The sequence below is a fragment of the Setaria viridis genome, chromosome 9, assembly GCF_005286985.2.
Source record: "Setaria viridis chromosome 9, Setaria_viridis_v4.0, whole genome shotgun sequence".
NCBI lineage: Eukaryota > Viridiplantae > Streptophyta > Magnoliopsida > Poales > Poaceae > Setaria > Setaria viridis.
In genome coordinates this window covers 34,894,077-34,915,346 of record NC_048271.2, presented here as the reverse complement: position 1 = coordinate 34,915,346, position 21,270 = coordinate 34,894,077, and the positions used below count along the sequence as shown (strand labels likewise).

Sequence of the window (21,270 nt, the reverse complement as noted above, 5' to 3'; positions counted from 1 at the left end):
ATATTAGGGTGCGTTTGGTTAGGCTGTGGCTTTTGAAAAAGCTGTTGTGAGCTGTGGAAAAGCAACTGTGAGAAAGCAGTTGTGGGAAAAGCAAAAGACCGTTTGGTTAGAGGAGCTGTGAAACTGTAAGCTGTGTAAGAAATACCTGTAATACCCTTAAAGGTCTGTGGGTGTGTTTATAGGCAAATTGCTCGTAATAAAATAATGTGTTTACTAATTCGCATGTAAATAACTATTTTAGAAAGGAAAAAAAATAAATTTTATATGTTCTTCATCCATTAAAGTGATTGGTCCACATAAATAGAACAATATCCATCAAAACTTTTATACAATAATGCCATCCCTCAACATTATTGTCCTCCTCTCACACTAACCAAAGCATCAGCTATTCTAGTACAAATGGTATTCATGGTATCCTCATTCTCCACATCGTCACTCTCATCTCCTTGTGTTTGTCTCGTGCCACTTGTATGTTGTACCAAGTACTCCTCCTCATCATCACATCTCTTGAACTCCTTATCACACAAATTGCTATCACGGATAAAATTATGCAATGCAAGACAAGCCATAATGATATGCTTCTGAGTACGAGGTGAGAAACGTGGCATGCCCTTCAAAATACGCCACTTCTGCTTTAAGACTCCAAAAGACCTTTTAATGACATTACGAAGAGATGAATGCAAGAAATTGAACATCTCGTACTTTCCTTGAGGAGGCCCTGAACGTTGCTGAAATTCTGGTATATGGTACGTGCTTCCTTTGAAAGGCGCAAGATACCCAATTCGGTTTGGGTAACCCGAGTCCACAAGATAATATTTTCCTACAAAACCAAGTTAGTAAGATACATAATAATACAAGTATTGCTAACTTGATGAAGGAACCATATATACCTTTAGGAGGCACGGGAGATGAAGGAAAATTTACCAATGCATGATTGAGGATACGTGTGTCATGTGCAGAACCCGGCCACCCGGCAACCGCGAAGGTAAACCTCATGTCAAAGTCACAAATAGCTAGCATATTTTGAGATGTATATCCATGACGGCATGTGTGGTTAACCACTTCATCCACTAGCACTACCACTTTAACATGTGAACCATCTATTGCTCCAATTGCGTCTTTAAGTATGGCCAAAAACGGTCCTCTCTCACCCTTTCATGCTCCATAGAAAAAGTAGGATCTCTCGGCTTAATGTCCTTATCTAACTTACGCAAACACTTCAACACTTCGTGAAACTTCATGTGAACTGTCCAAAGTGACCGTGTGAAACGATTTTCAGCTTGTGAAAAAGATTGTGGTCCTCTGACGATCCACAAGAATATTGCCAATGACTTAGTAGATGAAACATTCTTGCTTGATGTAAATCCGTAGGTAGAGACCAGCAAGTCATGAAGTTTCTCAAAAATCTCAGTGCTCATCTGAAACATCTTATAAAAATACCTCGGACGTGACATACACCTCATCACCCATTGAATTCCAGTTTCTGACGTTTCCCTATATTCAGCTTTTTGCAAATACCGTTCAGTATACAAGTTGCCCATTTCTCCAATAGCACCAGCATGCTGTGCAAGTTCAGCTAGCAGTAGTAGTCTTTTTTGTCCTCCTTTGGCTACATCTCCCAATCTATCATCCATCTACATGAGACATTAGTATATTAATAATTAAATACAACAACTTTCTTGACAATACTAAATGAAGAATGTCAACATAAACAAATAATAATAGATAAATAATGTTTCACATCTCCAAGCAAATTATGGTTCAACATAAGATAACTTATTTTGGTTCAACATAGGGTAACATATGACAAGAAAATAATTTGACAAATATGGAAACAAATCAGTGACGCTTCATCGCCTCCTTTTCTAGCTCCCTCTCAATCAAATCGAGCCTTTCTTTCATTGTTTCTAGAGAACTAAAGAGCTCCCTAAATTCAGGCTTAACAATTAGGGAGGCGGTTGTATACATTAGAGCAGTTCCTTCTTGTACCCCACATTCTTTCACCACCTTCATAGTCTCTGCAATGGTAGGAACTAGGTTGGTTGGAGGAGCTGATGATGCTTCAACACTTGTGGAGATCCTCTCTGCAGCATTTTCTATCTTCAAACAAGTGTTCTTGTACAAACGAAAGAATGGGCTCTTCTCATCCTTCTCTTCAACACCACTGGAAGTTCTTTTTCCTAGGTTCATTGTCATATCCTTCTGTGTAGGTTTTGGTACCTCATCCACATCCTCATGACTTGCCTCATCGGAGGATATATCTCCATGATAGGATGCAAAAGATCCACTGACATATGCTTTGCCAAACAAGATATGGAGGCCATCAAGGAACTTGGGTCCTTGTTTTCGAAACTTCACATGTTGGCATTTGATTCCTTTCTCACGATTGTTGCATCTTTAAAATTAAAAAAAAATAGCAAGGCAACCAATAACAAAGAATAGGAAGAATATATTTAAAATGGCAACATAGTTCTTATAGCAAGATGTTCATTCCACCATTCTTCTGAGCAGTCAATAGTTTGTTTTGCATCATCCCATCCAAGACCAGTGGCACAATTATTGAACTCCATAAATAATACTCCTTTTTCAGAAGATCTAACTTGTTCTTCAATTATTTTTTTTTCTCCTATCACCGGATTTTTCTGCAAACTTGGAAACAACATTCTTCCCACCGGTAGTAGTGAAAATTCCTAACGGCCTATTCACGGCTTCAATCTCTTCTTTGCAGGCATCAATCAAATGCCTTAAAAAAGCATCACCCCAATCTACCTTGTCACCCATTCTTCAGCCAACCAAAAATAAATCATAAGAATTCTGTAAAGCTGTAGCTGCATGTAGTGAGTATGCAGTGAAGAGTAATGAAGAGCGGCCACAGGTAACAGTACAAAATGCACAGGAAGTATGAAATGCCCAGGAAGTAGTTTTGTAGGAATTGAAACTCTAGTATGAAACATTCTACATGACTCAATCCCTAGATATTCTGTATGAATTCTGTATGAAATTCTAGTATGAAATTCTGTATGACCCAATCCCAATCCCTAGCCAAAAGTATGAAATGCCCAGGAAGTAGTTTTGTAGGAATTGAAACTCTAGTATGAAACATTCTACATGACTCAATCCCTAGATATTCTGTATGAATTCTGTATGAAATTCTAGTATGAAATTCTGTATGACCCAATCCCAATCCCTAGCCACATGTAACGGTATGAAATTTTAGTATGAAACATTCTGTATGAATTCTTTCTACAATATGACATTTTTTCTGCAAGGTAGCATGATTCTTCTCCCCGTTGTCATTGCATAGAGAACTGCTATGACCGGTGCGAATGCTCTTATCCAGGTGGCCTTGATTTTTCTTTGCCCTCCTACCACCAGTGCATTTTTTTCCACTAGTAATGGAAGCCCAGGATTCGGTCGAGCATGGAGTGCGGCTTACCAGATGGATGGATGAGCAGGGAGCAGCGGACGGCTGGCCAGCGGCCGGCAACTGGGGGCGACGGGCGGCGGGGTGCGGCGGCCGTCCGGGGGGCGGGGTGTGGTGGGCGGCCGGGGGCGACGGGCTGGCGACCGGGGTCGGCAGGAGGTGGACCGGTGACCGAGGGCGGGAGGCGGACTGGCGACCGAGGGCGGCTGACGGCTGGCCAGCGGCCGGCGACCGGGGACGACGGGGTGGCGGCCGGGGTCGATGGGTGTCGGGCGGTGGCCGTCCGGGAACGGGGTGTGGCGGGCGGCCGGGGGCGCCGGGTCGGCGGGAAGCGGACCGACGACCGAGGGTGGTGGACGACGACCGGCGACGACGGGCCACCGATGGCGGTGCGCAAAGAGACGGAAGGGTATGTGGGGAGGAGCGGACGGACGCGTCGAGAGAAATAGATCGGGGCAAAAAACGAATCGTTACCGTCATAATCAGCGGCAGGTGGGGAATTTTTTACCCCAAAAGCACTTGAAAGCAGGGGAAGGTGCTTTTAATTTTGTACTAGAGCAAAAGTAGTTTTTGGGCAAAAACACATAGAGCTTTTAACCCTTTGATCGGCTTTTGGTTTTTGCAAAAGCAAAAGCAGGTTGGAAAGCCCAACCAAAAGGCACCCTTAATCCAGTTGCAAAACTCGAATATACCAATCATGGTAAACCTCAATGCAACTTTGAATTTGATGTTTATATCAATTGGAACTCATGAAACCTATCTCAAATAACCAGTTTTATGAAACTCAAAATCTCAGCACCTATCTCAAATGGTTGGATGGGCCTGGAAGATAGAATTACAGGGCTTCAGACGGAGAGGGATGGGGCGGCAGATGGCCAGGCTGCCATTTTGAAAAGAGTACGAAGCTTCAGTCACAAATATTCCCTCCCTGACGAATACTAACCAAGTTGTAAATATTAATCTAGAATCTGCAACTGCTAATTAGCATTTTGGCTGTAAGTTAACTTCACTTATATATATAGCTTGCATATATCCTTGGCATAGCTAAAGTTGTACTCGTTCCTACAGGTGGGACTGAATAAATCTTTGATTCTCATTTTGCAAGAAGAACATAGCAGGTAGCAGCATCCATTTGTTATAACTAAAGGAATACTCATATTTTGATAGAATACAGTAACAGTACATTCTGAAAAAACAAAGATATTATCATCAGAAAGGTGTAAAATTATCCCCTGTAGGCAAATAATCAGGAGTAGTGAGATGACAGCGGCGTACCAAGAGCTTCCTTCCCACGCGGTGGTGAGCGTTAGGCGCAAGACGGCGGCTGTTTCTTCGTCGATCTGAGGCTTGTCGTGCGCATGACGACGACGTCGCAGGGAGCGGCGAGGACGACGGTGAGCAGCGACACACAAGAGCTCAGGTCATGTCCTCGTACGCCGCCCGTGCTTCCGCCACCGCCACCGCTGCTCCTCCCCTGCCGGAGTCGATCCGATCAGAGGCTTGGTTGTCCAAGCTCTCTGCCCTGGAACTGCGCTGGCCTGGGGTAACGAAGATCCAGCGCGCGTCGAGGAAGACCCAATCGCCGCCTGGGCAGATCCGCCGAGCGTGGAGGCTTTGTGCCTAGGGGAGCGCGGTAGAGGATCCTTGGGTCGGAGGGCGGGGCGATGCTGCGAGGATGGGGGGACCTGTTTGGTTGTCGTCGCCGCATCGAGGTCGTCCTCCCTCGCGGACGGCACCGGCGTGTTCGTGGTGGCGTAGGCGGCGTCCGGAGGAGATCGAGGTCGTCCTCCTCCTCCGCGACCACGAGAAGCTGTAGAGAAGAGAAGAGATAGAGATGGGCCATAGCATGCGTGGAGTGAGCTGCGCCGAGCACCGCACCCACTGGGAACTGTGCAACTGCCACTCTGCCCACTCATCATAGAGTCAGCAACCAGCTCTGTGCCTCTGTCGGTTCGGTTGTTTGTTTCTCCCCGGGACTCGACGGAGCAACTAGGAGCGTTTAGGACAAAGTGACGGTATTTCTTCATTCCTGTCAAATTCGCTGGACTCTTCCCGGTCTCTCTCACACACACAATGCTCAGGGACGAAAAACAATAAAGCCTTGCTGTTGTTGATGGAATGGGGTCCGTCCCCGTTGTACACTGGACCAGGAGCAGCAGTGGTTGTGCGATGGCAACTTGATCTTGGTGTCACATGCTGGTGGACGCATGCATGGATACACGGAGGGTTTTGCCCGATGGGAATGTATATATTTTAGGACGAGGTTTAGATCAGTAAATAATACTCAGATCGTTTTGAATTTAGATTTACAACATTTTACTATATATCTAGATATAGTGTATATATAAATGTATAGCAATATAGCATAATATCATCATCTGCGAGCTGCTGCAGCTACGGCCGCTGCGTGGTCGTACCGAGGGGGCTGGAGAGAGGAAAGGAGGAGAGAGAAGAAAGAAAAAGAGGATAGAAGAGAGAAGAATGAGCTTACATGTGCGCTCCAATGCCAAGTGTCATCCACATCAACGAAACTTAAAGTAGGTAGGTTGTCAAACATGAACGGTGTTGGCAGTTGGAGGGTCAAGAATTACCCGATTCTAGAATTGAATGGTCAAATCAAACTCATGCGATAGTTGAAAGGTCAAAAATGAATTTCATCCTCTCTTTTTTTAAGAGTGGTGCTGGTCAGCTGGTGTAGTGGTGTGTGAGTGTGTCTTGTTTCCCAATCTTTATCAAGAATATTGTTGGGTCTGGCTAGGCAACCTCTGAGTTAAAAACTGGGCCGAGCCCATAGTTGTGTGCTGGATTAGGGAAACTAGAGAATTAAAGGTACGTTTGGATCCAAGTGCTAATGAGTGAAAGTGTTAAAGTTTAGCACTTTTTATGCATTAGCCCATCGAAACGGGAGGGTTGCTCTCTCCAAAAAGTGAAAAGATTAGCCAGTGGGGAGGAGCTAATGGGTGCTAATGGCTTGTGAAAAGATAAAAAGGAGAGAGAGAAAGGGGAGGTGAGGAGATAAAGAGGCAAAATTGACATTTAATGAACTTTAACTCTATCTATTAGTCACGTCTTCAAACAGAAGTGTTAATAGGTGGAAGTGCTAATTTTAGCACTTGCTAAACTTTAGCAATAGCACGTCTAAACAGATCATAAGATCCACGAGACCAAGTGCGTCTAATTAGTTGCTTCCAGTAGTTGCTTCCAAGGGCAAGAGAGCAGTATTGCGTCTCGTATCCTTTCAAAAGAAATTCTAATAATATAGCTCAGTTTGCTGGATTAGCTAGGCCGGCGACTTGCTTTCGGGACTTTTATTTGCTGTCGCGCGTAGCCGCTGCAACTGCAGGCGACAAGCCACCTGCAGACCGCCGGTGGCAGGACCAAACCATTCGTCCGATGAGGAAAAAAAAAAAAGAAGCAGCAGCTCTGCGTTGCGACGACACCATGCGCGATGCGCCGCCCACCGCATGTTACGCGTCCTGCCAGCTGTTTCTGCTGCTACGCAGTAGAAAAGTGCTCCAGGGCTGAAGCCAAGCGAAGCCACCCCAGAAAATGAACTGCATGCGGAGCCGAAAATGTGGCTCCCCACCGCTCCTCCCCTCCCTGTCGCATTGATTGTACCAAAATATCCCTGAAATTAGCTTAATTTTCACACAAAAATGCCACCCAGCCTCCCAACCGACACAGCTCGACACGGCACAACAGAAGAAGGGGCCGCCGGCCAGGCACCAACAGAGGAGAGCACGCGGTGGCGAAGGGCGGCGCCGGAGCCGGTGCGCACAGCCAGACACCGGCATGGTGGAGATGGGGCGGGACCGCCACGGCGGAGACGGAGTGGTGCGGCAGGGCCGAAGTGAGACGGCAAGGCAGGCCTGGTGGATATGCGGTGTGGCGAGGTTAGAGCGAGATAGCGAGGGAACTGGGTACGAGGTTAGAGCAGCGCATGATACTGGAGTAGTGCAGCAGGTCCGGATGAAGCGATATGCGGCGAGGGAGAGAAAAGAGATCAGGAGATGGATGGCGAGACGGAAGAGATGGGAAAGAAAAGGGCGGACGGATAAGTTTGGAACTTGTGGCAAGGAAAGAAATGCTTGCACTTCGTATGCGTTAAAAAGAAAAAGAACAGAGGCAGATTAATTAACAAGGAAGAAAATGATGCGTTGAAAATAATGGTATGGGATAATCTATACATTCATATATTATTTTTCATTTTTCATATAAAATCACAAATAAATATGTTAATCTATAATTATTATTCATTGACTTTTTATATGAAATCATATTATAAATTGAAAGAGCAAATATAAACTCATATGTACAAGTCAATAGACAAGGATGTATTTGTCGTACATACATCTATGGGTCCACCAGAAGGTTTGGACAGTCCTAAATATAGGGCTGGACACCGGGACACATCTGACACGAAGATCATGGCGCAGGACGGCATAGTCTACATGAAAAGATAGGAATTAGTCGAGGATTAGGAAATTACTTATTGTAATAAGAGTAAAACTCACCAACCGGCCTGTAGCCCTGCCCCCAACTATATAAGGCGAGGCAGGATCCCCTCCAAAACAATTCAATCCAACCAACACACGGGACGTAGGGTATTACGCAATCTAGCGGTCCGAACCTATTTAAATCGTGTATTTGTGTTTACCTTCGAGTTCCTGATCTCGATGAGCCTCACTAACCAAAACACTATCTTGAGCACCCCCTCGGTAGGTTGCTGGGTCTAAACACCAACAGCTGGCGCGCCAGGTAGGAGAACTCGTCGGAATCCATTGGCGAACTCGATGGCACAAGTCATCATCAAGCCAATCATTGCATTTGAAGCAAGGTGTGACGTTCGTCTTCGGCTCCTGGGTTTCCATGGCAAGTGGCGTTGGAAATTTTCACCGCCACATTGCGCTGGCCCCAGAGAAGAAGCAGCAAACCATGAAGCTCCAGCGCCAAACTCTGGAAGATCTTGTCGAGAATTTTGGCGAATTTTCAATTTCTGACCTAGTTAAAGGCTAGAGGGACAAGTCCGAGTACAACTCGACTTCTTCTGCTGGTCAGATTGACTTGCACGAGCCGACGCATAAACTATCGTGCGAGTCGAATTACCACCAGAGTCGATTCCCATTCGAACTCTGCAACGCGACCACTGTTTATCAGGCAGCCCTATCCAGATCACAATTCGATACGGATGCAATCGAGGACCTCGACTACTACTCGGATCCGGACGAGAAGACTCCTTTATCATGTCCACAACAAGGCCTGGTAATCACATCAACTTCCCAAGACAGATTCATCTACTGGTCCAACATGAAGCCACCTGCTCTCGCTAAGGACGACAATTCGCGCCTCATCGCCTACCTTGACACCCTGTCGTACCAGAAGGGAACTCCTCTGTCGCCCATCTACGAGAAAGGCAGCACCACGGAGGTCACCACTTCAAGCTTAGAAATCTACTCCCTGGAATGAGAACTCTTCGCTCTCATTACTGGACAAGAGGACGAAGAAGAAGAGCAACGGGACACAAACCCGCGACTTGAATGTCTCCCGAATAATGTCTCGCAGGATGAGCTCACCACCAACGTTGTCGGAGAAGAAACCAAAGCCCAAAGAACTCGACGACGAGCAAGAAACGCCGCAAGAACAGAGCGCCGCCGCTACCTTGCAGCAGACTTACCAATCCAAAACCTGGATAACGCCTTTGAAGCAGTTCAAATGCGTCACCATCATACTCCTCTGGCTACTGTCGCGTCTATTGATCTTATTACCCATGCGATGCCTCAGAACAAATATACTAGACAGTTGACTGAACTGGTGGAACTCGTGTACTGGGAAAGTGATGCAAATTACAGATTGACCCTCAGCCTGATTCTTCAATTCAAACTAAGGCTCGGGGGCTATTCCATATGGAGTGCGGCTTTCGTTGCACTTCCATATAGAATTTAAGGTTGAAGGATACAAGACTAAAGATAAATGAGGCTTGAGCACATTCTAGCCGCATGGTAGTGCTCGGGTACCTTTGAAGACTCAACCCGATGGAGCAGAACTAGTCAGTGAGGTCTACAAAAGTACTCGGAACTGCTACATTTGACCTAAAAAAATACTCGGGAGCTTGTCGTGCACACATCTATGGGCCCACCACAAGGATTGGATAGTCCTGAATATGGGGCTAGACACCGAGACGTATCTGACATGGAGACTATGACGCAGGACGATGTAGTCTACGTGGCAAGACAGGAACTAGTCGAGGATTAGGAAAAGTACTCGTAGCAATAAGAGTAGAACTCGTCTAGTTGAATCCAACTAGTATTTTTTAACCAATCAACCTGTAACACTACCCAGCAATATAAGGTAAGGTAGGAATCCCCTCCAAAACAGTTGAATGCTTGTTCGGCGCCGTGTAGCTAGCTCCCCCCATCTTCTTGTATATTCAGTCTATCTATTATGTATGCATACTCCTATGTATAGTATATATATATATTGTGTCATCCGGTACAAGCTACTCCTTCCATAAAAAAAAAAAGGTGTTGTCCGGATACATAGCCAGAAACGTATAATTCTGATAGAGGGAGTAGGCAGAAGGTTCTCGGAAACGATTCCCCTGCAATACTGCAAAATAACTCGCTGCTAAGTAGTCGGATCCACACGTCAGTGGGACGAGTTCCTCTGCAGTTACGTAGAGGATCAGGCTCATCCCAGACCCCCTTATGGTATTGGGCGGCAGCTTACTTTATTCCAACGTTATACACTTAGCAGACACTCCACACTTGCACGTCAGTCAACTATACCTAACATATGTCTGATCGGACAAGGGAGCGCTTTGGTTCGTGCATGTGCATGCATTGCAGTACCCCTGCAAGCATCAAAGTGACTGGTGAATGCTAGCTGATGCTTTGTTTTGACAATTAAACTTGACAAAAGGGAGATCGTATGAAAGAGGGAACGCATGGAAACAGAAAAAACAGGGGAAAAAGTAATAAGGAGCAAAGAATCATGCAAGCATCAAAGCATGAGCTACATATGTAGTGTAACACTAGACAATAGTAAGACGAAGGGCTTAGTTAAGCACGTGATAATTGCTGATCACTGAAACTAGCTAGCAACGGCTGTTAGTATAATAAGCAGGGAGGCAGCTGCTTTAGAATGGTAGGTAGATGCCTAGATGCGAATGCGATGGCCCCGCAGTGGTTCCACCACTCGCATTCCACTCCACTAATCCAGCTAGCGCCGCTTGTCCCTCAGCTGATGTGACGGGGATGTGGATGGAACCTGGAGGTGCATGAATCCCGTACGTTGTACGTAGCAGTCGATCGATCGCTCGATGAACAGAAGAAATTGAACACGAGGTAAACGTGCGCGATCCTTGAGCCACGCCGCCGTGCAATTAATAATTAGCTGCCGGCTTGCATTGCTTGTCGTTTTCTTTTAATAGCCTGTTCACTTCAGCTTATAAGCCGGCTGAAAAGTTGAAACGGCTGATTTATTGTGAGAGAAAAAATACTGTTTGGTGGCTGATAAGCCGGCTGAATAAGCTGAAGCGAACAAGCCCATACTCCTTCCGTCCCAAATTACTATTCATTTTAGCTTTTTTTACATAGCCTTTGTTGTACACCTAGATATAGTATGTATCTAGATTCATAGCAAAAATTATACATTAAAAAAGTCAAAACAAATAGTAATTTTGAACGGAGGGAGTACTGTAAACACGACCTTATGCGCGTGTACATCTTGACTAAGTTGTTGATTAGAAACAAAACGGAACAAAATAGTTAAGTGTTTTCCCTTTTTACATATATGATATGATGATGTTTATGACAAGCTACAAATTAAACACACATGCTAACGACAGATTCCAAATAGTCTTCTAAATATGTGTTTACTCGATTTCACGCGTTTCTACAATATGGAAACGGAACCGTACATCGAGAAAAAGAGAAACTAGACCACTACATGCTAAGCTAAGTCAACCATATGCTTGTTCATCATGCCATAGTAAAGAACATTTGCACATAGCGAATCCCGTGTGATCACACTAATCTTTTATCGGAGATTATTTTGGTGGAAGACCCAAAAATTGTCAAGATTGCATTTCTTAAAGTATCTAATTTTCTTAATGACTACATTGGCTCCGCATTGCCAAGAAAGGGTCAAATTGGTGGAGCCCAGTGGGGTGATTGCTTTTACAATGTGGCCGAGTACTAGTAATCATTAATGTTTAATCCCACTCCAGTACCCTTTAATTTGTTTTAATCCACACTCCCTGATGTCAATGGAAGGCCGGTCTCAATGCACATCAATGGAAGGCCAGTCTCAATGCACAGTTTCATTGCGCTGTTATCTACTCCCTCCCTCCCAAAATTTAGCTACGTTTAGGTTTTTCCAAAGTCAAACCTTTTTAGCTTTGACCAAGAATATCTCTAAAAATAATTTACTTTCAATGAAAAATATTACATATTATGATAGTTTGTTTCATGATAGATCTACTAACATCATTATTATATTATTAATCTTTTTGATTATTTCGTTATTCATGGTCAAAATTGAAAAGTTTGACTTTGAAAAAATCTAAACGTAGCTATATTCTGGGACAGAGGGGGTAACTGCAAACTTGGTAACTATGCATGCTGGGTTTCATGGGGATAAAACTCATCTCTCATTTCATGAAACACCATTCTCTCTTTCTTCATAAAGATCTTGCTAAGTCAGCAAAATTACTGATGTGGCATAAAAATTAATGCTGATGAAACTCTTTACGAAACTCCCACTGAGAGTGGCCTAAGAAACTACATTATTTGACTTTGTCATATGTTGTTTTTCAAAGTACAGTTTGGGTATTGCCCCATATTGTTTTCTGACCCTCAGTTCACGTAGAATCACCACTCCTTGTAGAAAAATATTATCTCGGGAAGAATTAATGATGTCTGAAATCTACTTATATGAAGTATCAGCCAAGGTTAGCACCTTAGTAAAACCACTACCTGATATTTAGCACGCCTCATCGAAGGAGTTGAAACATCTCTATGAAAGGTTGTTGCTTTGTGACGAGCATCAGGACAACAAGGCAACCATCGATCATCAAAGCGTTTATATATACTGGTGTTTAGACAAGTTGAACCATATAGGAGAGGTCGTAAATGAATTGCTAGATCGATCGTCAGTTAATTTGTTGCTGTCTCTTTCCCTTCTTTTTCCATATTTCAACAGGAATGTAAATAGCGAAGAAGAAAATGCACCCGAGAGTCATATGGTTTATAGATACAAGTATGCTCTAGTTGCAGTTTGCTACTACCTCTGTATTGAAATATTTATCATTATTAACTTTTGATCGTGATTTTAACCATTCTTCATATTCAAAAAAATATGTAACTATCATTTATTTTGTTTATAACCTACTTTATCATCAAAGATACTTTAAGCAGGGGTAATGAACGCGTGGTGCTGACTGCTTTGTCAACAAGATATAATCAAGTGAAAAATGCTGATTTGTTGATGGATCGGTGGAGAAGAAGAGATGGGAGCAAACAGCATCAGCAATAGTCGATCTGGTCGGTTGATTACAGTCTGAGAGTTAAACCCGTGGTTACCATTACCAACTTACTACCATACTGTTATCAGCAGGCGCTGTCGGCGTGCTACTAAGTGATCCATTCATCCAGCACCTGAATGAATGGACCCACTGTTGGCACGCTGTGAGCGAACATTGGTAGCACGTGCGAGGCCTGCGGAACAGGCGAATGGCGAGCGAGGTAGGTGTGTCATTCGTGTGGTGGTTGTTGCGATCCAGGGCAGTGTCAGTCCGTACGTGTATCACATGCGCGGATGGACGCCATGCCAATGCCAATGCGAGGCATGGGGCCTCACTGCCTCACCTTCTTCCATCGTGGTAGTTCCATTCCATCTCCTCCGCCGCTCCGATAGTCCGGGCACCGTCACCTCATCCATCTGTTTTATCCTCCCCGTCGGCGTCGGTCCATCTCCTCCGGCCGGTTCTCGACTCGACGCTCGACGGCGAGGCGTCCATGCTTCCATCGCTCGCGTCCTTTTCGGGCGGGTGCTGTGTATCTTGTAAGTATCTACGGGGCACGGCGGCACTGGCAGAGGCTCCAGCCTCCAAGAACAAGGCAACAAAACGTCACAGCTCTAGCTCATTCACTCATCCATTCAACGTCCCTTGTTACTACTCCGGCTCAATTCAGCAACAAGGAAACAAAGGAAAAATCCAACCAATCATCAGCCTGCTGGGCCACTTGCGACCGGACCATTCTCCTCCTTTTGCAGACACGTCCCTCAACTCCGCTCTAATTTCCCTGGACCCCTTCTGCCCTAGTACAATGCAGCCCCCAATTTTCTCATGGCAAAACTGCATATACATTTTGAGGTGCACGGTACATGTCGGCAAATGAAATGGAGTAATTAAGGACAGGGATGGGCCAACCTGCCGGGGCTGGAGCTTGAAGAAGCTAGCTAAGGGAGCAATAGACAAGCGGGTCGGAGGAGCAGAGGAGACCAATCCAATCTGGTTCCATACCTTCCCTTACACGATTCAGAGCTACTTTTTTTCATTTCAAATTATAAATCATTTTAATTTTTCTATATTGCACTATTTCAAATTTCAGAACTTGGAAGTCGTGTTTATCTGCTGCGAGATCGATGGCTCGCCTAACCTATTGTTCACTAGAGTTAAAGCTCCAGTATCTAATTAAGCAAGCCGGGTTGTGAAAAATAAAAGTGAAGGAGTTGCAGGGCTTGTACGTAAATATGTGAGCCCAGATAAAACAATGGCGACAGATAATAATAATTAGAATAAAAAAAGCTCCTGCAACGAACCAATCCAGGTGCGGCGTAAAGAAAGGGAAATGGGAAAGCAGGAGGAACGCGTGCTGCCCCTCATTCACATCACATGCTTGCAGGCCCCGCCACCACGTGACGACAACCGGTGAAAAACATTGCATTCGGACGGGGCGGGCGGCCCACCACGCGAGCAAAACGTGCTCACTCCACCCCCACCCCAGTGCCGTGAAGCTTCCGCGCGCCCCTCAGTCGTGCAGATGGACGCGGTTACTAGATTATGATATCTCCTTCCGCTACGCGTACACGCGACGCTGCCATCTTGTTTTTTTCTTCTTCCATGATCCACGGCTTACGCGACTAACAAAAACATTATAAATTCATGAGGACTTTTTTTAAGAGTGAACACTTAATGCCAAAAGCAAACAAAACTAATTTAGAACATTCTACATTCCATTACATTTAATCTGAATTAGCAATGATTAAAATCTCACTTCCCCGCCTTCCGTTGTTTCAAGTAATATACCGTGCATCCTCTAGAACTTGCTGATAAGAATCGATGGTAAATCCTTCGATGTGGACCCACAATTCCCTTGTCGCTTACGAAAAAAATGGCATGTGTCTCCTCAATCCTCAACGAGTCGTTGCCCATAGCGCGGATGGTGTTAATATGATCATTATACATACATAGTCTTTACATGGACACCATTGCTATGCAGCATGGCAATCCACATGTTTTGTCTTAATGCAAGCACGAATAAAATGCTTTTAAAACATTCTATATTTCGTTACAACAAACTGGATACCGTGCGTTTTGAATCGTGGTCTCCCACCTTCTACTATTTTAAACCAACGGCCATCGTAACATTATATGCTCCCTCATTCGAATCAATGGTAGTTCCTTCGGTGTGGACCCACATCTCCCTTGTCACTTTCATAAAAAAAGAGCTAAGTGTCGATGGTCTTACTGCTCACTCCTGTAGATTTGATTGCTTGGAGTTTTTTTTCCAAATAAATAATTGCCAAAAGTCAGATAAGATTGTATTATGTGGCCATCTAAACCTCAGTTGCATGTAGGGATGGAGCCTAGCAGGGGCCATGCGCCCCCATATGTTCAAAAGTTTTCCACTGCAGTTCATTTGGTTTGCACTAAATTTATTTAAATCATTTCATTTAGCCTTGATTTTTAAGAAATTTACATGATATAATTTGCATGGCCTTCCTCATATTCCACTACTCGATATGTGTTAGAGTATGTTCTGGAGCGACGACATCAGCTACCAAGGCTGAAAACACCAACATGAAAACAGCCGCTTATGCTTTTTGTACCATTTTATGTCAAGAGAATGGTGTGTGCCTGTGTGTGCACTTGCGCCCGTTGCACTTATGCCTTTATTCTTTGTCTACTATCGAAATGGCCTATGAAAACATACACATATTTTTTTTTTCGCTTAATCTAGGGCCTTAGAAGCTTTTCTCATGAGTACTTTTGCTGCAATCTTTCTACATGGTTATTTCTTCGAGCCAGTGGTGGGGTGAGCGTAGCATTTGCTTGCGGAATCCAAAAGTGCGTGAATGCGTAGTGGCGCATCCGGTTGTCAAGTTGCGCGAGTGGATTAGAGTAATCCTGGGCCGCGACAGCGACCTGGCGGCCACCTGCCTTGCACAACTGGCCCGCCTGTTTATTATCAACACTAAACCTCCAGACCGCCGAATCATCACACACTAACCCGCGTTAATATAGCAGCACGCGCATCTGCTTCGCCCCGGTATAAACTATGCTGCTAAAACCAAGCAAAGCACGAGCCGCACGATGCCGGGCTCGCTAAACACGTGAGGGCGCGAACGGACGGCCAAGATTTTGTGCCAGGTTTTAAACGATAAGATCGCGGGCGGGTCGCTTTCCCCTCCCCCTCCCGTCCCGTCGCCTGCCTGCTGCGTGGGCCCGCCGACCGAGGACTTTTCTCCTACCCCCGCGGTCTCGCTGCACGTGGGCCAGCTCGCTCTCTCGCTCCACCGCAATGGCGAAATGGACCCATGGGTCTAGTCAACGGTCAAACAAAGCTGGCTGGCTGCCTCTCTCTCACTCACTCGGACTCGGCAGTGGAGCTCGAGGTCTCGAGCCCGTGGCTCGGCTCGGGCAGCCGCATCGATCTCAAGCTCACTCACGGGCTCACCCTCCTACATGTGGCTTGCGCACGTGAGTGATCTTAAAAAAAGCTTGTACTCCATTCGAGGCATGGAATATAAGCGATATTTTTTGTTTAATAAAAACAAATGTGTTCTGTGTTCATAAAATACATATTGGCAATTATCTACGAATAACAAATTTGTTGCATCCTAAAAATCAAGAGAAATATTCAGATCAGGCTAAGGAGAAAGGGTTTGGGTCATGATCCCAATTCTCATGCAACAGAGGAGCTACCTGCCCTTAAAAAATGCAGCTCTCACAAAGTACTGGTATTAGGTGATGGGTCTCTTCTTCTTCATCGTACCAGTTGTGGTACTCCTAGGCCCATAAAGGAGAAATCGGTGTGCAATTGACTTAGGAGTATGTGGAAAGCATGCATATCGTGGTACTAATCCCACAATCAACGATGCAAATCCTTTGCAAACACTTTTTTCTTTGCAAATCTTTTCGGACATAATCCTACGTATCTTCTGGATTCGGTCATGGCTTTCTACCGTGTGATTCGTAAAAAAAAGAAGAAGCATATTCTCTTTGCACAAAGTTAGTCTCTCTCACTATAACAAAATGAGTGCTACTCATTTTTTTGCATGTGGAAAATTTACAATGCATGTGATCCGCCACATACGCATGTCCTATGTCCTCCACCTCCTCATTCCCACATCAAAATTTGGCGCTCCGGTACATTTTCATGTGAAAAGTGCCTAGCTAGCCCCTCTTGATATCACATTTCAAACATATATGCCAACAGGAAACAAAAGCAATGGTTAAAATAGATCTTAAATGGTATGAGCACCAGCTTAGATGGCTTTTTTCACTATTGAAATCCGTAGAATAGTGATTCAATAGCTTTGGTGAAATGTATAGTGACAATGAGTCTATGACACCTTGAAAAACCTTTTAGCAACATGTGCTTCTTATGTATCAAAGCATTTTCTCCCATTCATTCATTGCCTCTAAGAATAACAAGAACAAGATCTACCATATCGTCACAAGTCAATATTCTTTTAAGCGAAAAGCTGGAATGTGATCCAGCCAATATGTATACTCACCCCTTCTTTGCTCCCATCTATACATGTAATACGTTTGGTGAAATGATTAGTGACAATGAGCTGGTGACACCTTGAAAACACCTTTAACAGCATGTGCTTTTTATGTGTCAAAGTATTTTCGCACATTCATTCATAACCTCTAAGAAGAACAAGAACAAGATCTACCATATCGTCACAACTCAATATTCTTTTATGCGAAAGCTGGCGTGTGATCTAGCCGATATGCATGCTCGACCCCTTCTTTGCTCCCATCGATATATGGTTGGTGAGCCACCGTATTCCCATATATAATTACTTGGTCACTTTAATACCAAGATCCTAAAAAAAAATTCTATGTAGCTTGAAAAACAGCCAGTCATCTATGCAAAATCTAGTATTATCACAAGCAATAAAACGCCAGCTTTTCAAGGATATCGGTATTGTGTCTTCCAGCTAGCATTATCTTATGCGGAAAGTTATCAACGAGATCCAGCCAATACGCATGCCCCCATGCCTCACTCCGCTGCCATCCATACCGGGCGATCCACATCATTCTCACATGTAAAAGAGCCCACCCCCTCTAAATAGTATGCTCAAAATCGAAAATAGCCATGTAAACAAAACCAGCCGTCATTGACAGGTGGGTCCCACCGCAAACCAAGAACCATGCAAAAGGAGTGTCCTGTGGGCTATGGGACCATAAGCACCCGCTGACAAGGCGGGCCCACTTCGCAAGGAGGGCTACAAACCCGGCGGTTACACAAACGCACGCCCCTGAATTTTTAGGTTCACCCTCCTAAATCGACCCCGACGAATAACCCGTTTTACTATTTGGCGCCGCGCAGGCCCCTGCCCCCACCGGTGAAGACATGTTTCCGGATTTGCCCTCGGCAAGCGAACGACAAGCGGGACAAGCGCCCACCCGTGGCGCGGGTATTTTAGGGTTTGTGCCTAATCCCATGGATTCCGCGTTCTAAACCATTTCTTTCGCTTTCCCCTCGCCCTCCATTCTCCACCCACCATTTTTCTCCTCCTCCTCGCCTCCTCTTCCGTCTCCACCCCGCCCTCCTCCTCCTCGGCTCGGCTTGGCTGCCCATGAACCTGTGGACGGACGACAACGCCTCCATGATGGAGGCCTTCATGGCCTCCGCCGACCTCCCCGCCTTCCCTTGGGGTGCGCCGGCAGGGGGCGGCGCCTCGTCGGCCGCCGCCACGCCGCCGCCGCCGCAGATGCCGGCGGCGATGGCGCCGGGGTTCAACCAGGACACGCTGCAGCAGCGCCTGCAGGCCATGATTGAGGGCTCCAGGGAGACCTGGACCTACGCCATCTTCTGGCAGTCCTCCGTCGACGCCGCCACCGGCGCCTCGCTGCTCGGCTGGGGGGACGGCTACTACAAGGGCTGCGACGAGGACAAGCGCAAGCAGAAGCCGCTCACCCCCGCCGCCCAGGCCGAGCAGGAGCACCGCAAGCGCGTGCTCCGCGAGCTCAATTCACTCATCTCCGGCGCCGCCGCGGCCCCCGACGAGGCCGTCGAGGAGGAGGTCACCGACACCGAGTGGTTCTTCCTCGTCTCCATGACGCAGTCGTTCCTCAACGGCTCGGGCCTCCCCGGGCAGGCGCTCTTCGCCGGGCAGCCCACCTGGATCGCCTCCGGCCTCTCCTCCGCGCCGTGCGAGCGCGCGCGCCAGGCCTACAACTTCGGCCTCCGCACCATGGTCTGCGTCCCCGTCGGCACGGGGGTGCTCGAGCTCGGCTCCACCGACGTCGTCTTCCAGACCGCCGAGAGCATGGCTAAGATCCGCTCGCTCTTTGGGGGCGGAGGCGGAACGGGGGGCGGCTCGTGGCCGCCCGTGCAGCCTCCGGCGCCGCCGCCGCAGCAGCCCGCGGCCGGAGCGGACCAGGCGGAGACGGACCCCTCCGTGCTCTGGCTCGCCGACGCGCCGGTCATGGACATCAAGGAATCCCTGTCGCACCCGTCGGCCGAGATCTCTGTCTCCAAGCCGCCCCCGCCGCCGCAGATCCACTTCGAGAACGGTAGCTCGAGCACCCTCACGGAGAACCCGAGCCCCTCCGTGCACGCGCCCCCTCCCCCGCCGGCGCCGGCTGCCGCGCCCCCTCAGCGGCAGCACCAGCACAACCAGGCTCACCAGGGCCCCTTCCGCCGGGAGCTCAATTTCTCCGAGTTCGCGTCCAATCCCTCCATGGCAGCGGCCCCGCCGTTCTTCAAGCCCGAGTCCGGGGAGATCCTCAGCTTCGGCGCCGACAGCAACGGCCGGAGGAACCCGTCGCCAGCGCCCCCCGCCGCCACAGCCAGCCTCACCACCGCGCCCGGGAGCCTCTTCTCGCAGCACACGGCGACCCTGACGGCCGCCCCGGCGAACGACACGAAGAACAACAACAACAAGCGTTCGATGGAGGCCACCTCTCGCGCCAGCAACACCAACTACCACCCGGCGGCGACGGCGAACGAGGGCATGCTATCCTTCTCGTCTGCGCCGACGACGCGACCGTCGACGGGGACCGGCGCGCCGGCCAAGTCGGAGTCGGACCACTCGGACCTGGACGCCTCGGTGCGCGAGGTGGAGAGCAGCCGCGTGGTGGCGCCGCCGCCGGAGGCGGAGAAGCGGCCGCGCAAGCGTGGGCGGAAGCCGGCGAACGGGCGCGAGGAGCCGCTGAACCACGTGGAGGCGGAGCGGCAGCGGCGCGAGAAGCTGAACCAGCGCTTCTACGCGCTGCGCGCCGTGGTGCCCAACGTGTCCAAGATGGACAAGGCGTCGCTGCTCGGCGACGCCATCTCCTACATCAACGAGCTCCGCGGCAAGCTGACGTCGCTGGAGTCCGACAAGGACACGCTGCACGCCCAGATCGAGGCGCTCAAGAAGGAGCGCGACGCGCGGCCGGCCCCGCACGCCGCCGGGCTCGGCGGCCACGACGCCGGGCCGCGGTGCCACGCCGTGGAGATCGACGCCAAGATCCTGGGGCTGGAGGCCATGATCCGCGTGCAGTGCCACAAGCGCAACCACCCGTCGGCGCGGCTCATGACGGCGCTGCGCGAGCTGGACCTCGACGTCTACCACGCCAGCGTCTCCGTCGTCAAGGACCTCATGATCCAGCAGGTCGCCGTCAAGATGGCCAGCCGCGTGTACTCGCAGGAGCAGCTCAACGCCGCCCTCTACAGCCGCCTCGCCGAGCCCGGCACCGCCATGGGCAGGTAATCGGGGCTTGCTCGGCGCACCTGTGTCCGGCCTGCCAGATAGGGACGATACTGTTACCGTTACCACCACCGGATCGTGAGTCGTCGTCACCTCCAATGTTACAGCAAGATAGCCAGAGAGATTCAGGAGGAGGAAGACGATTACTCCGGTGTTGCTGTAAACTTTAGAAGGGGAGGATGGATGATGATACTTAGCTCCTGCTGTTTTGTTCATCGTCGTCTCTGTTTTTTTGCTAGTAGCGTGTTAATTAGCAGTATTGAGCAATCAGCAGGCGTCCATCCAGTCTTGTTAATTACTACCCTATACCTATATTGTTTATGAGCTGTGAATGTGATGATGGATCGATCGACGCTAGCGTTGGTTGGATCGAAAACTGTATATAGGATGGGTTGATCGTCGTTGTGCCCTGATGTATGTATTTTGCAGCAGGATCTCGCCTGAAATGGAGTCTGTTTTTTTGATCGCACAGCAATCCACAGTCTCTGGTTGGTTTACCGTTGAATTCTTTGACTGATCGATTGATCTTAATTGCTTACCATTTGACGAGCTGAAACGGAGAGTTCAGGGTTTAGGAACGGTTGCCGTCCCGTCACCTGCGAAAGCGTGCGTGAAATTCAACACGAGCG

At 47.7% G+C, this 21,270-nt stretch overlaps 1 protein-coding gene and 1 long non-coding RNA gene across 2 annotated transcripts; one reads left to right on the top strand and one right to left on the bottom strand.

Annotated features, from left to right (window-relative positions):
* Window positions 1–249: 249 nt before the first annotated feature.
* Window positions 250–5,488, bottom strand: LOC117838829 (uncharacterized). Its single transcript, XR_004636728.2, has 3 exons — window positions 4,700–5,488; window positions 891–1,634; window positions 250–820 (listed from the first exon to the last, which is right to left on the bottom strand). It is a non-coding gene; the product is annotated as an uncharacterized lncRNA (long non-coding RNA).
* Window positions 5,489–18,413: 12,925 nt separating this feature from the next.
* Window positions 18,414–20,856, top strand: LOC117838935 (transcription factor MYC2). The gene has a single exon (XM_034719139.2). The coding sequence runs from the start codon at window positions 18,524–18,526 to the stop codon at window positions 20,642–20,644; it is 2,121 nt and encodes a 706-aa protein (XP_034575030.1). The 5' UTR covers window positions 18,414–18,523; the 3' UTR covers window positions 20,645–20,856.
* The last annotated feature ends 414 nt before the right edge of the window (window positions 20,857–21,270 follow it).

Excerpts from the sequence above, each read along its gene's own strand:
- LOC117838935 (XM_034719139.2), top strand. The coding sequence starts at position 18,524 with ATGAACCTGTGGACGGACGACAACGCCTCCATGATGGAGGCCTTCATG.